Source organism: Macaca fascicularis, chromosome 19 (assembly GCF_037993035.2).
Source record: "Macaca fascicularis isolate 582-1 chromosome 19, T2T-MFA8v1.1".
In the NCBI taxonomy this organism is placed as follows: Eukaryota; Metazoa; Chordata; class Mammalia; order Primates; family Cercopithecidae; genus Macaca; species Macaca fascicularis.
The window spans coordinates 10,678,732-10,699,789 of NC_088393.1; the positions used below are offsets into that span (position 1 = coordinate 10,678,732).

General features: G+C 53.7%; 1 protein-coding gene across 8 annotated transcripts in view; it reads right to left on the bottom strand.

The window, feature by feature from the left end:
- Nucleotides 1-2,200: 2,200 nt before the first annotated feature.
- DNMT1 (DNA methyltransferase 1) overlaps nt 2,201-21,058 on the bottom strand; it is a 62,294-nt gene continuing 43,436 nt past the window's right edge. For 4 of the 8 annotated variants that reach the window (XM_074025819.1, XM_015440375.3, XM_045380159.2 and 1 more), the window contains exons 22-40: nt 20,749-20,846; nt 20,397-20,544; nt 18,851-18,966; nt 18,454-18,658; nt 17,876-18,009; nt 15,711-15,884; nt 13,131-13,352; nt 11,175-11,367; nt 9,952-10,036; nt 9,627-9,755; nt 8,887-9,169; nt 8,519-8,660; nt 7,302-7,468; nt 6,713-6,890; nt 5,949-6,153; nt 4,950-5,116; nt 4,562-4,678; nt 3,048-3,138; nt 2,201-2,556 (exon numbers count right to left, since the gene is read on the bottom strand). In XM_074025819.1, coding sequence (XP_073881920.1) covers nt 2,522-2,556; nt 3,048-3,138; nt 4,562-4,678; nt 4,950-5,116; nt 5,949-6,153; nt 6,713-6,890; nt 7,302-7,468; nt 8,519-8,660; nt 8,887-9,169; nt 9,627-9,755; nt 9,952-10,036; nt 11,175-11,367; nt 13,131-13,352; nt 15,711-15,884; nt 17,876-18,009; nt 18,454-18,658; nt 18,851-18,966; nt 20,397-20,544; nt 20,749-20,846 — 2,889 coding nt within the window. In that variant the 3' untranslated portion in view covers nt 2,201-2,521. Of the gene's footprint in view, nt 2,557-3,047; nt 3,139-4,561; nt 4,679-4,949; nt 5,117-5,948; nt 6,154-6,712; nt 6,891-7,301; nt 7,469-8,518; nt 8,661-8,886; nt 9,170-9,626; nt 9,756-9,951; nt 10,037-11,067; nt 11,368-13,130; nt 13,353-15,710; nt 15,885-17,875; nt 18,010-18,453; nt 18,659-18,850; nt 18,967-20,396; nt 20,545-20,748; nt 20,847-21,058 lie in introns of all 8 variants that reach the window. The other 4 variants (XM_005587929.4, XM_074025818.1, XM_065534444.1 and 1 more) reach the window with 2 other exon arrangements.

Sequence of the window (21,058 nt, forward strand, 5' to 3'; positions counted from 1 at the left end):
GGAATCCAGAAAAAGAAAACTCATTATACTCATTATATACTTTAAAATGATTTTTTTAAAGCTCAAAATAGCAGCAGAAAGTATATTAAAAAAAAATCTTGGATGGGGGAACTTTACCATATGTCAGGCTGAGCTGTTGTACTGTGCTGTGTGCATTTGCTATCAGTCTTATTCAAAAAATAAGCTGAGATTCCCATTTTTAGTCCTTACAAAAGTGATTCATGTGTTAAAATGGGAATGTCAGAAATGTGGAAGAAGATAACATGTTTAAGATCTCTTGGTGGAGGGAGGGAAGGCATTTCTAAATAGGCTACAAAGGCCGGGTGTGGTGGCTTATGCTTGTAATGCCAGCACTTTGGGAGGCCAAGGCGGGAGGATCACTTGAGGTCAGGAGTTCGAGACTAGCCTGGCCAACACGGCAAAACCCTGTCTCTACTAAATTAACAAAAATTAGTCGGATGTGGTGCCAGGCGCCTGTAATCCCAGCTACTCAATCCCCGCTACTTGGGAGGCTGAGGAAGGAGGGTTAAACCTGGGAGGTGGAGGTTGCAGTGAGCCGAGATCGTGCCACTGCACTCCAGCCTGGGCGACAGAGTGAGAATCCATCTCAAAAATAAACAGGCTACAAAAAACTAAGAGTGACAAATATAAATAAATTGACTTCCTAAAACTGGGAGGTCTCTGTATGGCACAGACATGAGCCAGGATGACTGAGCAGGGGCAGTCATCCCAAACGCCCGGGCATCTCCCAGCAAAGATGGTCATGTGGCCACCACAGAGAAGGGGTACATCCAGTGGCCACTGGACACACAGAAGTGTTATGTCACTATTAAAAAATGCTGGCCAGGCACGGTGGCTCACACCTACAATCACAGCACTTTGGGAGGCCGAGGCAGGCAGATCACCTGAGGTCGGGAGTTTGAGATCACCCTGACCAACATGGAGAAATCCTATCTCTACCAAAAATATAAAATTAGCTGGGTGTGGTGGCGCACACCTGTAACCCCAGCTACTTGGGAGGCTGAGGCAGGAGAATCATGAACCTGGGAGGCGGAGGTTGCAGTGAGCAGAGATCGTGCCACCGCACTCCAGCCTAGGTAACAAGAACGAAACTGTCTCAAAAAAAAAAAAAAAAAAAAAAAGCTGCCAGGCGCGGTGGCTCATGCCTGTAATCCCAGCACTTTGGGAGGCCGAGGCTGGTGGATCACGAGGTCAGGAGATCGAGACCATCATGGCTAACATGGTGAAACCCCGTCTCTACTGAAAATACAAAAAAAGTAGCCGGGCGTGGTGGTGGGCGCCTGTAGTCCCAGCTACTCGGGAGGCTGAGGCAGGAGAATGGCGTGAACCCGGGAGGCGGAGCTTGCAGTGAGCCAAGATCTGGCCACTGTACTCCAGCCTGGGTGACAGAGCGAGACTGTCTCTAAAAAAAAAAAAAAAAAAAAAAAAAAAAAAAAGCTAATGGGAGGCTGGGTGCAGTGGGTCACACCTGTAACACAGCACTTTAGGAGGCCCAGGTGGGCGGATCATATCAGGATTTCAAGACCAGCCTGGCCAACATGGTGAAACATCATCTCTACTAAAAGTACAAAAATTAGCTGGGCGTGGTGATGGGCGGCTGCAATCCCAGCTGCTCAGGAGGCTGAGGCAAGACAATTTCTTGAATCCAGGAGGCAGAGGTTACACTGAACCAAGACTGCCCCACTACACTACAGTCTGAGCAACAGAGCAAGACCCTGTCTCAAAAAAAAAAAAAAAAGAAAAAAGAAAAAAACCCAACTAAAGAAGGGGTTTTGCTTCGGGATAGGGAGGCCGGAGCTCCAAGGGCAGCTCAGTGGTGACTTCTCTCTCCTTGTTCCACCAGTCGCTGCACAGAGCTCTGCCTCATGGTCACAGGATGGCTGCTCTACTGCCAGGCATCACAACCTACTCCAGACCAAAGAAGGGCTACCAGCCATGGGGAAGGCTAGCCAAGACTTCCGTTAAAAGGCTTTCCTGGAAGCTACACTAGCAAGTTCCATTTGCATGTCATGGGGATCAACTCATGTGACTCAGTTCTGAACAAACAGACACACGGAGTGTCTAGCTTCAAACATGTGCTAGCTTCAAACTCCATGTGGGTCGCCTTCAGTGTGGAGGAGCTTGTTCCTGTCTGGCCTCAGCCAGAAGCCCCGTGCAAATCACGAGTCCCCACCCAGGGTGGTTTATAGGAGAGATTTATTTGAAGAAATATTACAACATATAAAAACTACATAAAGTCTTAATTTCCACTCATACAGTGGTAGATTTGATATAATGCATAATAAAAAACTTTTAAAATCCAGAATGCACAAAGTACTGCACAATTTGATCACTAAATCATTAGTTGATAAGCGAACCTCACACAACAGCTTCATGACAGCCAAGGCCACAAACACCATGTACCACACATGTGAACGGACAGATTGACATGTTAAAAACACAACATCAGTGCATGTTGGGGATTCCTGGTGCCAGAAACAGGGGTGACGGGAGGGCAGAACTAGTCCTTAGCAGCTTCCTCCTCCTTTATTTTAGCTGAAGGGAAATAAAAGGAGAAGTCACTCTGGGGAACACGCACGGTATCACGCTACATGACAGGTGAGGAACAGACATGGACCATCAGGAAATGTTAACGTACTGATGTAACAGCTGACCCAGTAAGCGGCAGAGTGCTAAAGGAACATTCATGGAGACTGAACACTCCTCAAAAGGTCCCAGGGGGTTCTAGACCCAGAGGCTCGAGTGAACAGCTGAGGCAGGTGCCTGCTGAGCCAGACTCACTGAACAGGAGTGAGGGAAATGGCCCCAGGGCCAGCCCAGCAGCCAACCTGACCAAAGGCCTGCTGTGTGCAGCGTGCCTGCTCTAAGCACTCGACACGTGCAACTCAGTCCTCACAGCAGCCCCTTCAGAAAGATGGGTGACCCACATGAGGCCCAGAGTCCAGAGCGGTGGCCCGCAGCTGCCCCTGCATGTACCCCCAGAGGGCGCTCAGGCCCCAAAGGAAGCCCAGCCCACCCCACCATACCTGAGGCACTCTCTCGGGCTTTGGCCAACATACAGAGCTTGATCTCCAAGCCAATGGCTTTGGCCAGGGGCGGCGGCACAGCATTGCCCACCTGCGGGAGGGGAGAAGGGCAATGCCTGATGTGGATGGCCAGGCCCGAGGCCCGGGGTCAGGTGTACTGCCGCCCCTGCTCAGACGGAGGACACCCTGGGCATTGCGCCCCTTGGGGAGGGGTTCTGGTCCTGCTCACATGGGCCCAAAGCCCTTCCAGCACAAGGTCCTTGGATCCTCCAACTGGCCCATCGTCCCACCCCACAGCCATAGTTCACTGGGCCTTTGAAGAGCTTCAGAAAGACTTGAGACAAAGACACATGGGGCTGGGTGCGGTGGCTCACGCCTGTAATCCCAGCACTTTGGGAAGCCAAGGCAGGTGGATTAGTTGAGGCCAGGAGTTCAAGACCAGCCTGGCCAACATGGCGAAACCTCGTCTACTAAAAGTACAAAAACTAGCTGGGCATGGTGGCACATGTCTGTAATCCCAGCTACTCAGGAGGCTGAGACAGCAGAATGGCTTGAACCCGGGAGGTGGAGGTTGCAGTGAGCAGAGATGATGTCACTGCACTCCAGCCTGGGTGACAGAGTGAGACTGTCTCAGGAAAAAAAAAAAAGACAAATGGGCTACCTAGACACGTTTCGCTCCCAGCTAAGAGTGGCTGCTTCCCTGGCCGGCGCAGAGGCGCATGCCTATAATCCCAGCACTTTGGGAGGCTGAGGCAGGCGGATCACCTGAGGTCAAGAGTTCGGGACCAGCCTGGCCAACATGGTGAAACCCCGTCTCTACTAAAAATACAAAAATTAGCCCGGTGTGTTGGCACACAACTGTAATCCCAGCTACTCGGGAGTCTGAGGCAGGAGAATCACTTGAAACCAGGGGGGTGTAGGTTGTGGTGAGCTGAGATCATGCCACTTCACTCCAGCATGGGCGAAAGAGCAAAGCTTCATCTTATTTAAAAAAAAAAAAAAAAAAAAAAAAAGGGACTGCTTCCTGAGAACCAGATTCGGCGGGAGGGGTGAAACATGGTTTTCACAAGAACCCTGGACACTGGTTTTTAAGCTATGCATGTGCCCTGTGTTGATGAAAATACACTTAACTAAGACTAACTCATAGACTAACTCGTCAAGTCAGCTGACACCTGAGAAGCAGGTAGGAATTAAGGTGCTAGTTCATTTGAACCTACAGCGAGTGAGCGGTCGCCACCGTGGGTTTTAGCCTGCTCCCTTAGTGTGACGGACTGTCCTTCTGGCTCAGTCTCTGACTCAAAGACAAACAGTAAGGAACCAGCGTAGAGATACAACCTGACTCGGATGTCTCAGCCCTGTCCCTCCTGTGGGCCATCGTCCTACTGCGAGTGCTGGGGCTACCCGGCAGCCAACAGGTGTCCTCTCGGAAGTGACTGTGCTGGCCCCAGTCCCACCCAATGACAGGCACAGAAGCCTCCTTCCTGTCCAGACCCAGTGGGCGCTGCCCCACTGACCTGCCGGTGCTTGTCCAGGATGTTGCCGAAGAGCCGGTAGGTGTCGGGGAAGCCCTGGGAGCGGGCGCACTCCCGCACGCTCACCACGCGGTGCTGCTCGGGGTGGAGCACGCGGCCCTGGGGCAAGAGGCGCAGTGGGTGAGGGTAGTAGCACCCAGGCCAGGTCACCGTGGGGGACAGGGAGGGAAATGGCAACCTGGCAGCGTCCGGCCGTGGCCTTGGCCTACGAGCCTGTCCCATGGACACGGAGTGGGCAGGAGGCAGAGGAGGCCAGGTGCCTGGGGTCCTGGGGTGCTGTCCTCCAGTTGGCTAAGCCCACACCTCCACCCAGTTGGGCCTCCAAGTACAGGGCCTGACACAGGCCCTTGGACACCCCCTCCCCACCTACCTGCTTGCCCATGGGCTCGGGGTTGGTGACGGTTGTGCTGAAGAAGCCGTCCCACTCGAGCCTTCCATAGAGGCCAGCCCAGTGGTTGTGCCGGTTCCCGGTGTGGGGCAGGCACCAGGGGATGAGGGTGTTGAACTGCCTGGCTGCGGGGTCGCAGGCTTTGCCGGCTGGAAGAGAGGACAGTGATGAGGCTGCAGTTACGGGATGGGGTATAGGCTTGGGACAGGGGACAGTGGCTCTTAGAGCTTTGGGAGGCAGAGATGGCACCTCCTGTGCAAGGGGACCCCTGGGGTGGAACAGCCAACAATCCTCATTCTCTGGGGACTGTGTTTGTTATTATTACTATATATTTTTTTGAGACAGAGTCTGGCTCTGTTGCCCAGGCTGGAGTGCAATGGCATGATCTTGGCTCACTGCCACCTCTGCCTATGGAGTTCAAGCGATTCTCCTGCCTCAGCCTCCCAAATAGCTGGGATTACAGGCGTGTGATACCACGCCCAGCTAATTTGTATAATTTTAGTAAAGATGGGGTTTCACCATGTTGGCCAGGCTGATCTCGAGCTCCTGACCTCAAGTGATCTGCCTGCCTCAGCCTCCCAAAGTGCTGGGATTACAGAGGTTGAGCCACTGTGCCTGACCTGTTTTATTTATTTTATCATTTTATCTATCTATCCATTCATTCATTCATTCATTCATTTTAGAGACAAGGTCTCACTCTGTCTCCCAGGCTGGAGTGCAATGGCACAATCACAGCTCTCTACAGCCTCAACCTCCCAGGCTCAAGTGATCCTCCCGCCTTAAAGTGCTTCCCAAAGTGCTGGGATTACAGGTGTGGCCACCAACCCAGTCTGCTTTTACTACTTAACATGGTCAGCAGCTACCTTCTCTGGGACACCCAGGTTTGGTGTGTCTGTGCCCTGCCCTGGCCTCCAGGTTCACAGGTCAAAGCCCCAGGGCTCTGCCTTCCTTCCCCTCAGCCCATCGGGAACCACGACCTACAGGCCCCACCTTCCACGCAGGAGCAGACCCCACGGAGGGCCCCAGAGCTGCTGCGGCCGTTCTTCCTGTCATGGTGGGTATACCGCAGCTTCCTGGCCATGGTGCCGTCCGAGAGCCGCACCTCGATGTTCGGCAGATCGCGCCAGTCTGAGCCGGGGGCCAAGGGGATGTGCCGCATGCGGGCGGCCACCAATGCACTCATGTCCTGAAAGAGTGTGGGGGACCCAGCTGTCACCTCGTGTAAGCAGCATCCGAGCATCCATGGTGGGCTGGGTGCTGGGAACACCATGGTGACCAGGAAGCCCCCTGGGGCTCACGCCCATTGGGAAAGAGACAGTCGGGGATGTTGTACTTGGCTCAAGGCCATAGCAGAGACCTGAGGCAGCGCAGGGGCGGGACAGCGTGGGAATCTAAGCTGAGTCTTTAGGGTGGGGGAAGGGGAGTGGTGCCAGGGGATGGTGAAAGGGCTGGTCTTGGCATCCTGGGAAAATATGCAGGAAGAGGCAGCGAGGGGGAAGGCAGTGGTGGGTGGGCAGTGGCTTGACACCATTCCAGACCGAGTCTGAGTCCAGGAGTGCGGGAGCTCTGACACTTCCCATGACCATGGGAGAGAGACCAGGGGTCACGCAAGGGCTGAGGACTCAGGAAGAGGAGCCTGGGATCAGATTCCATGTCCCCCCTGAGCCTTGGGCAGGCTCTGACTGTTCCCATGAGGCTGCTAGGCTGGGCCTCCAGGGGGAGCTGCTCTGTCAGGGTGCCGTTACCTTACAGATGTGGTCCCTGAGGATGGGCTGGTACTGTGCGCCCCGGAGCTGCCTCTGGAACCAGGACTGAGGCTCCCCATTGTAGGAGATCTCCAGTGCTGAAGCTCCATTCCGCACCTCTGGCAGGTCGGACATTGTGTCTCGCACCGTGATGGTCCGGAAAGGACCTGAGCTCAACCTGCAACAGGAGGTGGACACCTCTGGGCATGCACGCAGCAGCTGTCCCCTCGTCACAGGTGCTGCCCCCTGCCTGCTCACATGGCCTTCTCCAGAGGTCACAGCACACTGCCTGAGGTCACATGAGTGGCAGTGTGCCTGGATGCCATCTGGAAGAGGGGACGGGGTTATGGCATGGACTTTGTGGATGACCACAGCCAAGCATGCGGCCAGCCGCTCTACATGCGCTATCTACTAGGGAAGCAGATGACGCGGGGTCAGAATTGGAGAAGGGGGGTGACAGAGCGCCGTGTTGCAGGCTGGATGCCGTACCATCCTCTCCTCCCTAAATCTCACCAGGGAGCACTCACGGGCCCTAGGAGCTACTGAGGCCCGCTCGGCAGTGTGTGGAGGAGTGACCGGGGCCACCTACCTGGTTATGTTGCTCACGAACTTCTTGTCGTCCACCACCACACTCAGCTGGCAGGCCCGGGGTGCAAACACGTGCAGCGGCTCCGGGAACAGGGGAAGTTTCTCTCCAGGGGCTGCGGCCAGGATGATGGCCCGCCTCCGCGTCTGGGCCACGCCGTACTGACCGGCCTGTGGGGGAGAAGGACAGACACCCCCATCAGTGGGACACTCCCAACTGGACAGGCCAGACCCAGGCCTGGGGTCAGCAGCCTGACTTGGGAGCAGCTGGCCGATGCAGAGTGCACTTGCAGAATCCCCAGTTACCCCAGCAGGCACGCTCCTGGTCAGAGGAGGTTGGAGCAGATAAAGAACAAAAGCAGCTGAGCGCAGGGGACAACCACTGGGGAAGGTGGGAGCGAACCTTGTGGGCAAGTCCAGCCAGCTCTGAAAGCACTGCAAGGGCCCCGAGGTCTTAGCACTCAGGAAGAACAACACTGGAGACCAGGAGCCCTGCCACTTCCCTAATGGCTGTGGTTACAAGGACAGAGAACGTGGCTGTGACAAGTCTTGCCTGCTGAGCCTGAGTCACCCTGAGGCTGAACTAGGGGACCGGGTAGCCAAGTGCTTGCCCACTTAGGCAGACATCCTGTGCTAGCATCTGAATAGCTGCTTCATTTTTAGTTATACCCTCAATCGCTGAGCTGATAGAGGATGGGGGGGATGCTTTTCAGATAAGGCCTGGGCCCCACAGACCATGTCCATCCCTGTCCCTGCAGACACAGCCACCTGGAGTGCAACCCTCGGCCATCTGTGGGGGTTTGTATGCGCAGTTACCCAGAGCAAAACTGTCTTTTAAACCGATCGAACAGCAGCTGCCTACACATGTCTCTGCACACCTCACTTCCCCTCATGCAGACTTAACCGCTCCGTGGTGGGCTGCTCACCCTTCTCCATCGAGGGAAAGGAACCGGGAGCTACCTGGTGAGAAGCCCCTGGTAGCCAGCCCTCCCGGGCATGTTCGAGAACACAGCTCAAGAGACGCTAGAGGTGGACTTGCTGGGGGCTGGCTGAGCATGCATCTCCCCTGACCCCACCAGTGGGACAGAGCACCATGCCAGCCTCTGCCGCCTGAATGGCAGGCCTGTGCCATTGAACCCTGCTTTCAGTAAGGGACGGTTGGCTGCTGGCCGGGTCATGTGCTGGCCACATCCATCTGCCCGCCCCGGCCCCGGGGCCCACCTGCAGCACGCCGAAGGTGCACTGATAGCCCATGCGGACCAGGCAGCGGAGGGTGAGCTTCAGGACCATGGAACGCTTGAAGGAGACAAAGTTCCTGACATTCTCCAGGAGGAAGAACCGGGGCCGGTAGTAGTCGCAGTAGCTGTAGGGGGCAGGAGAGACTGCAGGAGTCACCTCCACAGACAGAGGGGAGAAACGACCCACTGTGCCGGAAGCCCCTCGTGAATGTTATCAAAGTCTCTCCCTACTGAAAGCTGAGCTGTGAGTTTCCAGCGGGCAGAAGCCTCAGTGCAGGGTGAATGACCACTGCTGACACGCGGCACAGCCCCAGGCCATCTGTCAACACGGGGGGGCTTCTACCTGTTTACCTGAGGAAGGAGACCACCAGCGAGTTTTTGAACTTGGAGTAGGTGCGTGAGTTGAAGCGGTTCATGCCACTGAAGCCCTGGCAGGGCGGCCCACCGCACAGCATCTCCACGTCTCCCTTCTGGGGCAGCCGCTGGCCGCGGGAGTTGGTGGTCTCCCCGGCCATGACCAGCTTCAGCAGTATGTTGCAGTCCTCTGTGAACACCGTGGAGCCGGGGTTGTTCAGTCGGAACGCCTGGGCCGCGGGGTCCCACATCTCGATGGCCCACAGCGTGTCAGAGATGCCTGGCGGATCAAGAACGAAGCCATGCTTTCAACTCCCCAGAAGGAGATTTTTTTTTTTTTTTTTTTTGAGATGGAGTCTCGCTCTGTCACCTAGGCTGGAGTGCAGTGGCACGATCTCGGCTCGCTGCAAGCCTCCCAGGTTCAAGCGATTCTCCCACCTCAGCCTCCCGAGAAGCTGGGACACTACAGGTGCCCGCCACCACGCCCGGCTAATTTTTGTATTCTTATTAGAGACAGGGTTTCACCATGTTGGTCAGGATGGTGTCGAACTCCTGACCTCATGATCCTCCCACCTTGGCCTCCCAAAGTGCTGGGATTACAGGCGTGCGCCACCGTGCCTGGCCTCGGAAGGAGATTCTTGAGTCAGGAAGGTGACCGGGGTTGGAAGTCGTTTCAGGTAGCACCTGCCCAGTCTGGGCTCACCAGGTGTTCAGAGATGGAGCCTACGGGCACTCACCTGCTTGGTGGAATCCCTCCGACAACCCCCCGCAGCCAGAAAACACATCCAGGGTCCGCAGCTTGGGCAGCTTGATCTCCATCTCTGGCTCGCTCGGCTCACAGGCTTGGGACTTGGGCTTGCCCTTCCCTGGGGAAGAGAGGCCAGAGGCTAAACCTGATCCTCAGAGTCCAAGTCCCACCTTGCTCTCAAGCGCCTTGTTAATTCAGGCAGCCTCGCTATCCCAGAGTTGGTAACACCAAAGGTGGTTTTACACTGAGGGATTCACAGGCAGCCTCCAAGTTACAGAAGAATGACTTGAAAAGAAACTCATACAATGACGTACCTTTTCCCTTGCCCTTCCCTTTGTTTCCAGGGCTACGGGCATGGTTGGGAGGATCTTCAAAGCTTTTACTCTTCGCATTATAGGCCTGAAAAGGAGAGAACTGCAATCGTTTGGGAGAGAAGCGCACTGGTCCCCTCTCTAACACAGACTAGTAAGAAGGCAATTTCATAGCCACTTAATTTCTCCCTCAGTGGGGCATGGTCAGTTAGCCACCAATAACAGTAGTGTGACTTTGCTACAATGGAAACTTAAAACAATCCATCTTATTAATACTAACATTTGATCTGGCTGACACTGAAATGCCTATTATAAGCACTTGGGAGTACTCATTTTAGAACAGGAGAAAGTGCTATACAGAATCTGCTGTCCAATTGAGCTATCCTCATCCAAGCCTGGGAAAACGTGGATGTATCGTTTTAAGATAACAACACGGGGCCGGGCGCGGTGGCTCAAGCCTGTAATCCCAGCACTTTGGGAGGCCGAGGCGGGCGGATCACAAGGTCAGGAGATCTAGACCACAGTGAAACCCCGTCTCTACTAAAAATACAAAAAATTAGCCGGGCGCGGTGGCGGGCGCCTGTAGTCCCAGCTACTCAGGAGGCTGAGGCAGGAGAATGGCGGGAACCCGGGAGGCGGAGCTTGCAGTGAGCCGAGATCGCGCCACTGCACTCCAGCCTGGGCAACAGCGTGAGACTCCGTCTCAAAAAAAAAAAAAAAAAAAACAACACGGAAAGGCCAAGCCCCAACAATTTATAAGTCATGAGCTTGATCAGCTGACTACCGGGCCCTCTCCATAACCAGGGCCACCTGCACGGGCATGTGGGCTGGGCCTGGACGTGGGTGCCTGGCCCAAGGGACCCAGGAGCAGGGGTACCTTCTCCAACTCATACTAAGACACCAGTCAGGCTGGTGGAGGCTGCCTCACGGTCCTCAACGTTCAGTTGCACCAAGACACTAAAATGTTATGTTCTCTTATGACATGCTTTTTAAAAACCAGGAGTGTTAAACTCCGGAACTACTTGAATCTCATACAACTTGTGCTCCGGAGAACCCTGCCCAGACCCCCGTAAAGCTCCTGCAGAACAGCTTCACGCCAGCCAACCACCCACTTCTTACAAAAGCTGAAACCCTGCAGCCAAGCCGCCTTGTGCATAACCCGACATCAGACTCCTTCTGGACAACTTGGACCCCGAAGCCTTCCCTCTAGCAAGCAGGGGCACCACCTCGAGGAAGTAGAAGCGGTTGGGGCCGCCCATGGAGTACACCTGGACGCACTCGGGCAGGTCCTCCCCATACTCCACGGTGCAGCGGCCCTGCACGGCCTTGAAGTCCACCACAGCCTCCTCGTCGCTCCAGTAGAGCAGGTTGATGTCTGCGTGGTAGCTCGCCGGGGTGGACTTGTGGGTGTTCTCAGGCCTGCGAGCGGGAGAGGCCTCGTTAGGAGCTCTCCTTTGTGGTGAGCTAATGCAGAATTAAACAGCACCATGTTCCTGGGGTGCTCAGGGAACTGCTGGGTAAAGACCACCCCCCGCCAGTAGGCAACCACCAGGTAAAGACACCCCCAGTTAGGGAGACCAGGTAAAGACCCCCCGAGTTAGGGAACCGCAGGGTAAGGAACCCCTGCCAATTAGGGAACCGCAGGGTAAAGATATCCCCTCCCCACACTGGGGAACTGCAAGGTAGACAGACTCCCCCCATTTAGGGAACCGCAGGGTAAAGACCCACCCCCAGTTAGGGAACCTCAGGGTAAAGACCCACCCCCAATTAGGGAACCGCAGGGTAAAGACCCACCCCCAGTTAGGGAACCGCAGGGTAAAGACCCACCCCCAGTTAGGGAACCGCAGGGTAAAGACCCACCCCCAGTTAGGGAACAACAGGGTAAAGACCCACCCCCAGTTAGGGAACTGTAGGGTAAAGACCCACCCCCAGTTAGGGAACCGCAGGGTAAAGACCCACCCCCAGTTAGGGAACTGTAGGATAAAGATATCCCCTTCCCACATTAGGGAACTGCAAGGTAGACTCCCCCACAATTAGGGAACTGCCGGATAATGACCCCCCCCAGTTAGGGAACCAGAGGGTAAAGGCCCCCTCAGTTAGGGAATCATAGGGTAAAGACCCCCCCCATATTTAGGGAACCGCAGGTAAAGATATCCCCTCCCCACATGAGGGAACTGTAAGGTAGACTCGCCCCCAATTAGGGAACTGCCAGGTAAAGACCCCCCAACCGTTAGGGCAGGTTGGCTGCTTGCTCTGCATGCCTGGCCCTGCCCTGTGTGGCCACCTGCCGGTAGCAGCCTCTCCAGAGTGTGTTTCTCTCACCTGTACCACTCAGAACCCTTGTTTTATTTCCCGTTATTACAAAGGCTTCAGGAAATCTTTGATCTATGTTAGCTAAGAGGTGAGGCAAGTGTACAGGCAAGTGTACTCCCCTTCCTGTACAGGCTAGTTTCAGGTTAATGCCCAATCACCACCAGTTACTCGGGTCTTAGAAAAAGAAAACGTAATAGGCCAAAAGCTTAGGAAAGAGAAAAAATCCCAGAGACAGAAAGGAGGACCTGGGAAGAGGTGGGGACAGTGGGACAGAACCTGGACAGTCATAGATGCAGCTCTGGGATGCGGGTGCCCAGACACTCTACCCTTTTTTTCTTTTGAGACGGGGTTTGGCTGTCACCCAGGCTGGAGTGCAGTGGTGGGATCATGGCTCACACAGCCTCAAATTCCTGGGTTTGAATGATCCCTCCAGCCTCAGCCTCCCAAGTACCTGGAACTACAGGCATGTGCCACCACACCCAGCTGGCCTTTTTTTTTTTTTTTTTTGGTAGGGTCAGGGTCTCACTACATTTCCTCAGGCTGGTCTTGAACTCCTAGACTCAAGTGATCTTCCTGCCTCAGCCTCCCGAAGTGCTAGGATTAGAGGTGTGAGCTACAGCGCCCAGACAGCTTAAGGATTTCTTTTGGAAAAAGGGCTCTGCAACATTAAAATAAGGACCTAAAAGTGAGGGCTGGGAACTAGAATTCTAGTCATTATCAATGCCCACCGATAATCAAAAACACTTGGAAAAACAGCTAACTCAACCTAACTCTTAGAACAACCGTGGGTGCTATGTCATAACCCTGTTTCAGGCAGAGCCTTCTAGAAGAGTCTGCGGCCTCGTGGAAGAATAGAGGCCTCCCCTGACCTGTAGAACTTGTTGACCCGGATCTTGATGTCAGTCTCGTTGGGCCTGCCGTTGCTCTTCTTGGGACAGAAGATCTCTTTGATCCGGCCAATTCGGTAGGGCTCAGGGGCATCCAGGTTGCTGCCTTTGATGTAGTCGGAGTATTTCCGGTAGTGCTCTGGGTACAGGTCCTCGTCCACAGGCTCCTTCCGTGGGCGTTTCACGGGACTGGACAGCTTGATGCTGCAGAGAAGCACCCACTTAGCATCAATGAACTTTCCACCTTGCAGTGGTCAGTCAGGCATGACTGACCCGTGACAATAGCCATTTAAAGTCAAACACCTGATGAATTAAGGTAGGTGTGTACCTTAAGAAATGATTTAGGCTGGGCATTGTGGCTCACGCCTGTAATCCCAGCACTTTGGGAGATCGAGGCAGGTAGACTACAAGGTCAGAAGTTCGAGACTAGCCTGGCCAACATAGTGAAACCCTGTCTCTACTAAAAATACAAAAATTGGCTGGGCGCGGTGGTACACGCCTGTAATTCCAGCTACTCATGAGGCTGAGGCAGGAGAACTGCTTGAACCCAGGAGGCAGAGGTGGCAGTGAGCTGACATTGTGCCACTGCACTGAAGCCTGGGTGACACAGCAAGACTCCATCTTGAAGAATAAAAAAATATTTAGCTGGAAATTCAGTCTCACGGTTTGAAGCAGGCATTCACCCTCTGTGCATTACTGGCTACAGTGGTGGCCAGCACTGCTCGAATACCCCAGGCTCCTGCCTCCCGACCACTTGGCATCTTGTGTTTCCTGGCCTGTGACGTGAGCAGAAATGACCTAAGAGCACGTCACTGCCTGGGGAATGTCCTGTGTGCTTTCCCTTGGGCTCAGAGACTGGCAACTTCTGACTCCAGCAGCCCAGATATCCAAGGGACACAACAGGCGGAGTTCTCTGCTGACCTGTGATGGGCACCTCGTATGAGCAAGACAGTGGCTATTGTGGTTTTTGTTGAGACACTTTCACTCTGTCACCCAGGTTAGAGTGCAGTGGCATGATCTCGGCTCACTGCAACTCCTCCTCCCGGGTTCAAGCGATTCTCGTGCCTCGGCCTCCCAAGTAGCTGGGATTACAGGCACCCGCCACCACGCCCAGCTAACCCTGGCTAATTTATTTTTAGTAGAGACAGGTATGTTGGCCACGCTGGTCTTGAACTCCTGACAGGCACGAGCCACCATGCCCAGTCTAGTTTCTGTGGTTTTAAGTCACTGTGATTTGGGGTTGTTGCTATGATACAACCTACGCTACCCTGACTAAGGCTCTGATCTAGAAGAGACACTGGAGAAGGCCAATCTAAGGCGACATGGGGGCCTGGGGCAATGGGAATGAGGTCTGACTAGTGGGGAAAAGCTGTTCTTTGGAGAGGGCCTGCCGTTAGGGAAGGCGGCTGCCATGTTCTCCCCACTAGGCCCCCCAGGAGTCTGACAGGCCCCAAAGGCACCTCTGTGCTGAGTCTCCCACTCTGCCAGGAGCACCTGGCAGAAAATACTACAGGGAGGTGTCCCCTTCCAATCAAGGACAACCAGACGGGGTAATGCACCCTAACTGTGCCAAGGCTGGAGGGACCCTATTTCTCCAGGTCTCATAATTCACAGTAACTGAACTAAGGTAAGGGAGCTGGGGCTCTAGGGAAATGGAACTGTGAGCTGGGAAAGCATCTGGAAAATGTGGGCTGTAATTCCAACCACGCACTTATTCTTAGCAAAAACACAGAATGCATCAGTGTGGAAACGATCTGTGGCTTTAGGTTTTTCCTGAAAGAGCCTCGATCCTCCGACACAGATAAGTCATCTGATGTAATTCCCTCTTACCAAGAAGTAACTCATGTTCATTAAGCCTTTACTTTAAGCCAGGTACTGTACGGAGCACTTTCAACTCACTCAACCCTTCGAGTCCCAGCAGCCAAGATCCCACTCTCCCACTTCACAGCAGGGGACGGAGAGGAGGTGTCCTTGGGCAGAGGCAGAACTGGGGAGGGCCCCCAGCTGTCCCTCGCGCTTTAGCCAGTAAGTTCCTTTTTGCTTTTTTTATTTTGAGACGGAGTCACACTCTGTCGCCCAGGCTGGAGTGCAGTGGCATGATCTTGGCTCACTGCAACCTCTGCCTCCCAGGTTCAAGTGATTCTCCTGTCTCTGCCTCCCGAGTAGCTGGGATTACAGGTGTGGTGGCACACCCGGCTAATTTTTGTATTTTTAGTAGAGACGAGGTTTCACCATGTTGGCCAGGCTGGTTTCGGACTCCTGACCTCAGATGATTCCCCACTGCCTCAGCCTCCCAAAGCGCTGGGATTACAGGTGTGAGAAATCACACCCAGCCAAACCAGCGAGTTCTGACTTTTACAGTCAGCTTTGCTCTGCAATAGCATCACGGACAGTCTACACTCCATGCTTTATGTTGTCTGTTTGCCACCTATGCCAAAGTGACGGCTGGGATAACAGCTGGTGCAGAGGGGTTGGGGATGTCTGTGAGGAGGGGGACACCACAAAGCCAGCCTGGCTCGGCCTGGAGCGCCCTGGCCCCGGCTGCTCCAAGGGGGCACTCACTTGAACGTGAAGGCCTCAGGGGGCAGGTAAACGCCATCACCGACTCGGTATGGGATGCCGTTCTTGGTGGCTGAGTAGTAGAGGACCCGGCTGTCCAGGTCCTCGAGCTGCTCCAGGACCCTGGGGATTTCTTTTTGCCTCATCTCAGCCAGACGGGCACAGCTCGCACAGAACCTGAAGGAAACAAAGGGACAGAAGCGTAAGGCCCTGAGGTGGCCGGCGGTGGCCGCAGCAGCTACTGCCAGCTTAATCCAGAGACTCTGGCGACCAAGAGAAAACATTTGCAGATGATAGAAGGAAGGAAGTGGCTTTCTTGTGCTTTGTGTTCACATTTTGAAGGCACTTATTTGAGACCAAAGTCCAGAGAGAATATAGCAAGAAAATCAAGCCACTTTTGAGTCATTGATACAAAACCCCTAAGATATCAATGAAAAGAGTCTAGAATGCGGTTAAGAACACACCACCAGCAAGAGTCCCGAGCGGCTCAGTGAGGAACTCAATCCAGCAGAGACTCTTACTGTTCTCTCTATAAAGGCCCAACAGGTATTTGAGGAAATTCAACATTATTCTTGACTAGTAAGCCCTTAAAGGAGACCTGAAGACAGCCTTAAAAATAGAGATCAAGGCCCAGCATGGTGGCTCATGTCTATAATCCCAGCCCTTTGGGAGGCCAAGGCAGGAGGATCGCTTGAGTCCAAAAGTTTGAGACTAGCCTGGTCAACACGGTGAGACCCCGTCTCTACAAAAAAAAATTTTTTAAATTAACCAGGCAGAGTGGTGCATGCCTGCAGTCCCAGCTACTCAGGAGGCTGAGGCAGGAAGATCACTTGAGCCCAGCAGGTCGAGGCTGCAGTGAGCTGTGACCACACAACTGCACTCCAGCCTGGGTGACAGAGTGAGACCCTGTCTCAAATAAATAAATAAATAAATGCGGTTGGGTGATAATAAATAAATAAATGGGGTTGGGTGCGGTAGCTCACGCCTGTAATCCCAGCACTTTGGGAGCCTGAAGGGAGCAGATCGCCTAAGGTCAGGAGTTCCAGACCAGCCTGGCCAACATGGTGAAACCCTGTCTCTACTAAAAATACAAAAATTAGTCGGGCATGGTAGCAGGCACCTGTAGTCTCAGCTACTTGGGAAGCTGAGGCAGGAGAATTGCTTGAACCCAGGAGGCTGAGGTTGTAATGAGCCAAGATCGTGCACTCCAGCCTGGGTGACAAGAGTGAAACTCCATCTCTAACAAATAACAATAAAATAAATAAAAAATAAAATGAAAATAGAGATCAAGCCGAACTCAGCATGAGACTTATGGGAGAAGCACAGATACCCCCAGGGGAGCCCTCTTGGCCTCCCTGGGTCTCCCTGGTTGCCACCTGCTCCTCTGGGGGTGCTGGCTGCTGCTTTTAGTTGAAAAAAGTGAGGTATAGAGGTTAAAAAGAAGGCATGGGGCATTGGACATTAACAAATAAAAGCTGGTCAGGCACAGTGGCTCACGCCTGTAATCCCAGCACTCTGGGAGGTCAAGGCGGGCGGATCACCTGAGGTTGGGAGTTCGAGACCAGCCTGACCAACATGGAGAAACCCCGTTTCTACTAAAAATACAAAAAAATTAGCTGGGCATGGTGGCACATGCTTGTAGTCCCAGCTACTCGGGAGGCTGAGGCAGGAGAATCACCTGAACCCAGGAGGCGGCGGTTGCGGTGGGCCAAGATTGAGCCGTTGTACTCCAGCCTGGGCAACAAAAGTGAAACTCTGTCTCAAAAACAAAATAAAAAATAAAAGCTTCCCTAAAAGCAGTCACCCAGTTAGAAAAGAATCCAATAAAGGTCTCATTTACAGGAGAAAATATCTAAGAAACAGCCAAAAACATGCCAGAGCTGGGCACACACTGAAGAACACGCGGGAAGTCTTGAAATGGGAAGACGAACCCTGCTCCTGGGTAGGGAACCCTCTTACAAAGCCAATGCCAGGTCATCCACACACTTAAAGCAACTCCAGGCCATCTATACCCTTGAGCGTCATCCATAGTCAGGCTGGCCTTTGGTGAGCAAGAAACACAAACTGGGGGGCCCCTGGGGGAAGCCAACCAGACAGAAGCACACAGGAAACGGGAGCGATGTGGGCTGAAAGTGCCTGTTGACCCCAAGCCTGGCCCCAGTGCTCACTTGAACTTGTTGTCCTCCGTTGGCTGGGTTTTTGGAGGGGACTCGAATCTCGCGTAGTCTTGATCGTACCACAGCTGGTAGAAGTAGGTCTTCCCGTCGTCCCCCTCCAGCAGGGACTCGGGATCCATGCCTCCCTTGGGAGATAAGAATACGTGTCAGGCCAGGCGTGGTGGCTCATGCCTATAATCCCAGCACTATGGGAGGCCGAGGCGGGTGGATCACCTGGCCTTCCAGGCTGGTCAGGAGTTTGAGACCAGCCTGGCCAACATGGTGAAATCCTGTGTCTACTAAAAATACAAAAAAAAATTAGCCAGGCGTGGTGGCGGGTGCCTATAATCCCAGCTACTCAGGAGACTGAGGCAGGAGAATCACTTGAACCTGGGAGGCAGAGGTTGCAGTGAGCTGAGATCATGCCATTGCACTCCAGCCTAGGCAACAAGAGTGAAATTCCGTCTCAAACACACACACACACACACACACACACACACGATAATACAAATAAAAACAAAACGGAACACATGTCAGCAGTTGACCCTCCATGGCAAGGCAGGGGCTCGCGAGGGGCACCAGGCACTCACCTCCATGGCCCAGTTTTCGGATGGGGATTTGTAGATGACTTTCACTTTGCTGTGGATATATGAAAGCTGCATGTCCTCACATTCATCCACCAAGAACAACTCCAGAGGGTCCGACGTGGCCCCGAGGACTGTGTCTGTCCCAGCGCAGAACCAGTGGGCGTGAAACATCTGCCCGTTGATGCTGTCCTCCCACAGCGCCGTGACCCTGGAATCAAGACGGGCATGGGGAGAAGTTCTGACCTGGCCAGCAGATATGTGACCGAGTCTGGGCAGCGGCACTCGTCCTTTTCGGTTTTCATCTAGGGCAAAAAGCTGCTGGTGCTATTTTGGCAAAACAGGCATCTCCTACTTGATGAGAAAGTACGTGCAGAAGTCAAGCAAAAAGAAAGATGCAAACCTTGCTAGATACAGCGGTTTTGAGGAATCATCTGGAATAACAGAGACACAGTCCCCAACTTCCAGGGTTTCCGCATCAATGCACACCTTCTTATAGTAACTCTTCTTCCCGTCAGTCTGAAAATGAGAGCAGATGTTCAGGGAGGATCATTTTGAGGGTCTTTGCTGGCCTTGACCTGCATGGTTCTCTGTTACTTAATGTAAGACATGACTCCATTTCATCAAGAAGTCAATGAAGAGTTGCTGCTAAAGAGAACATCCTGTTCTACAAGGGCTTCAATAATAAAAAAGAAGAGAACATCCACCCTCCTCGGCCAGATGCTGTAACCAAGGGAACTCGCGTCCCTCCCACTTCCGCTCTGCCACTCGGGTCCCAGGATTTGATTTTAACAGCATAGCTCCCAACACCTCACCATCGTCTGTAAGGCCACAGCCTGAACCCTGGCCCCTGTCCTGCCTGTCACCCCCTGGCTCAAGCCAATCCAACTGCAGGGGCCTCCTTCCTTTTCTCCACCAAGGTAAGCTGACTGCCACCTCAGTGCAGCTCTCCCCCAGGTCTTGGTGTGGCTAGGTCCTACCTGACCTTCTCCATCTCAGCCCACGTGTCACCTCTGCAAGGCCTCGTGGCCCCAGCCTCCTCCCAGCCCCCTACCCTGCAGAGGTACTCATGCCATGCAACAGTACCCATGTCTGTCCTCCTGCAGGGGCTCAGCCACGGCCCAGGCAGCCAGCAGGCGGCAAGCCTCATGCTTAAGTGAACTGATTGCATCTTTAATTTATGGACATCAGAGAAGCAACACAGAGGATACTCACTCCTTTCTCTCACACTGTGGTAAAGGAACTGACCCTCAGTGAAGCCGATGACCACAGAACAACTGGGAGGCCATCTGTTGGTGCCCCCAAAAGACCCACCCCACGCCAGAGGGGGCTGTGACGGCTCTCTTGAATACAAGCTATGAGGGGCCAGGTGCGGTGGCTCCCGCCTGTAATCCCGGCACTTTGGGAGGCTGAGGTAGGTGGATCACTTGAGGCTAGGAGTTTGAGAATGGTCTGGGCAACATGATGAAACCCCATCTCTACTAAAAACACAAAAAAAGTTAGCCTGGCATGGTGGTGCATGCCTGTAATCTTAGCTACTCAGGAGGCTGGGGTAGGAGAATTGCTTGAACCTGGGAGGCAGAGGTTGCAGCGAGCTGAGATCATATCACCACACTCCAGCCTGGGTGATAGAGCAAGACTCTGTCCCAAACAAAACAAAACACAAAAACAAGCTATGAGGGCTCACCTGCCTGACACCCCTAGAACTGTGTCAAATGCCCATTTTGGGACATTAGGAGAACTGAGCCTTGTGGCCATACAAAAATGCCTTGCTGGTACTGAGCCACAGAACATGGTCTCTCGGCCAGTCCTGCTCCTCTCAGGGGCAAACAGGCAGGTTTCTTGGTGCTGGAGCTCAGGTTGACCAAGAGGTCAGGTTGGCAAGATACTAGGGGAACCTGCTTATCGGGAACATGGCAGTGAGCCGAATGAGGGGCTCCAAGGGTTACCTTGACGGCTTCTCCAACCCAAGAGATGCGATTCTTGTTCTGTTTCTTTTTCTTCCCCTGGTGCATTTTTTTGGGTGACGGCATCTCTGGGATGTTATCATCGACTTCCTCATCGTCATCTGCCTCCTTCATGGCCATATTGGGACACCTGCAATGTCACTGGTTATACCTAAGGCCCCTTTTCTAAGTAAGACCAACCAAGGCTGTTTTCGTCCTAACAGGGACAGGCCCTGAGACAATGCCTAACGAAGGAATCCTGGTGCTTTCCCACACACGCGGGCCCTTCTCCACAGTGCATCCGCCACCAGCTGGCAAGTCCTTTGCCACAGGAGGAGGACTCGGCCCGACCTACCTCCGCTCTTGGCAAGCCTGCTTGCTCCGTCCACTGCCACCAAATTTAACCATGTCCTTGCAGGCTTTACATTTCCCACACTCAGGCTGCTGACACACCTAAAAAATGGTATTAAAAAGGCAAATCAGAGCTGGGCACAGTGGCTCATGCCTGTAATCCCAGCATTTCAGAAGGCCAAGGCAGGCAGATCACTTAAGGTCAGGAATTCCAGACCAGCCTGGCTAACGGGGTGAAACCCCGTCTCTACTAAAAATACAAAGATTAGCCAGGCGTGGTAGGGTGTGCCTGTAATCGCAGCTACTTGGGAGGC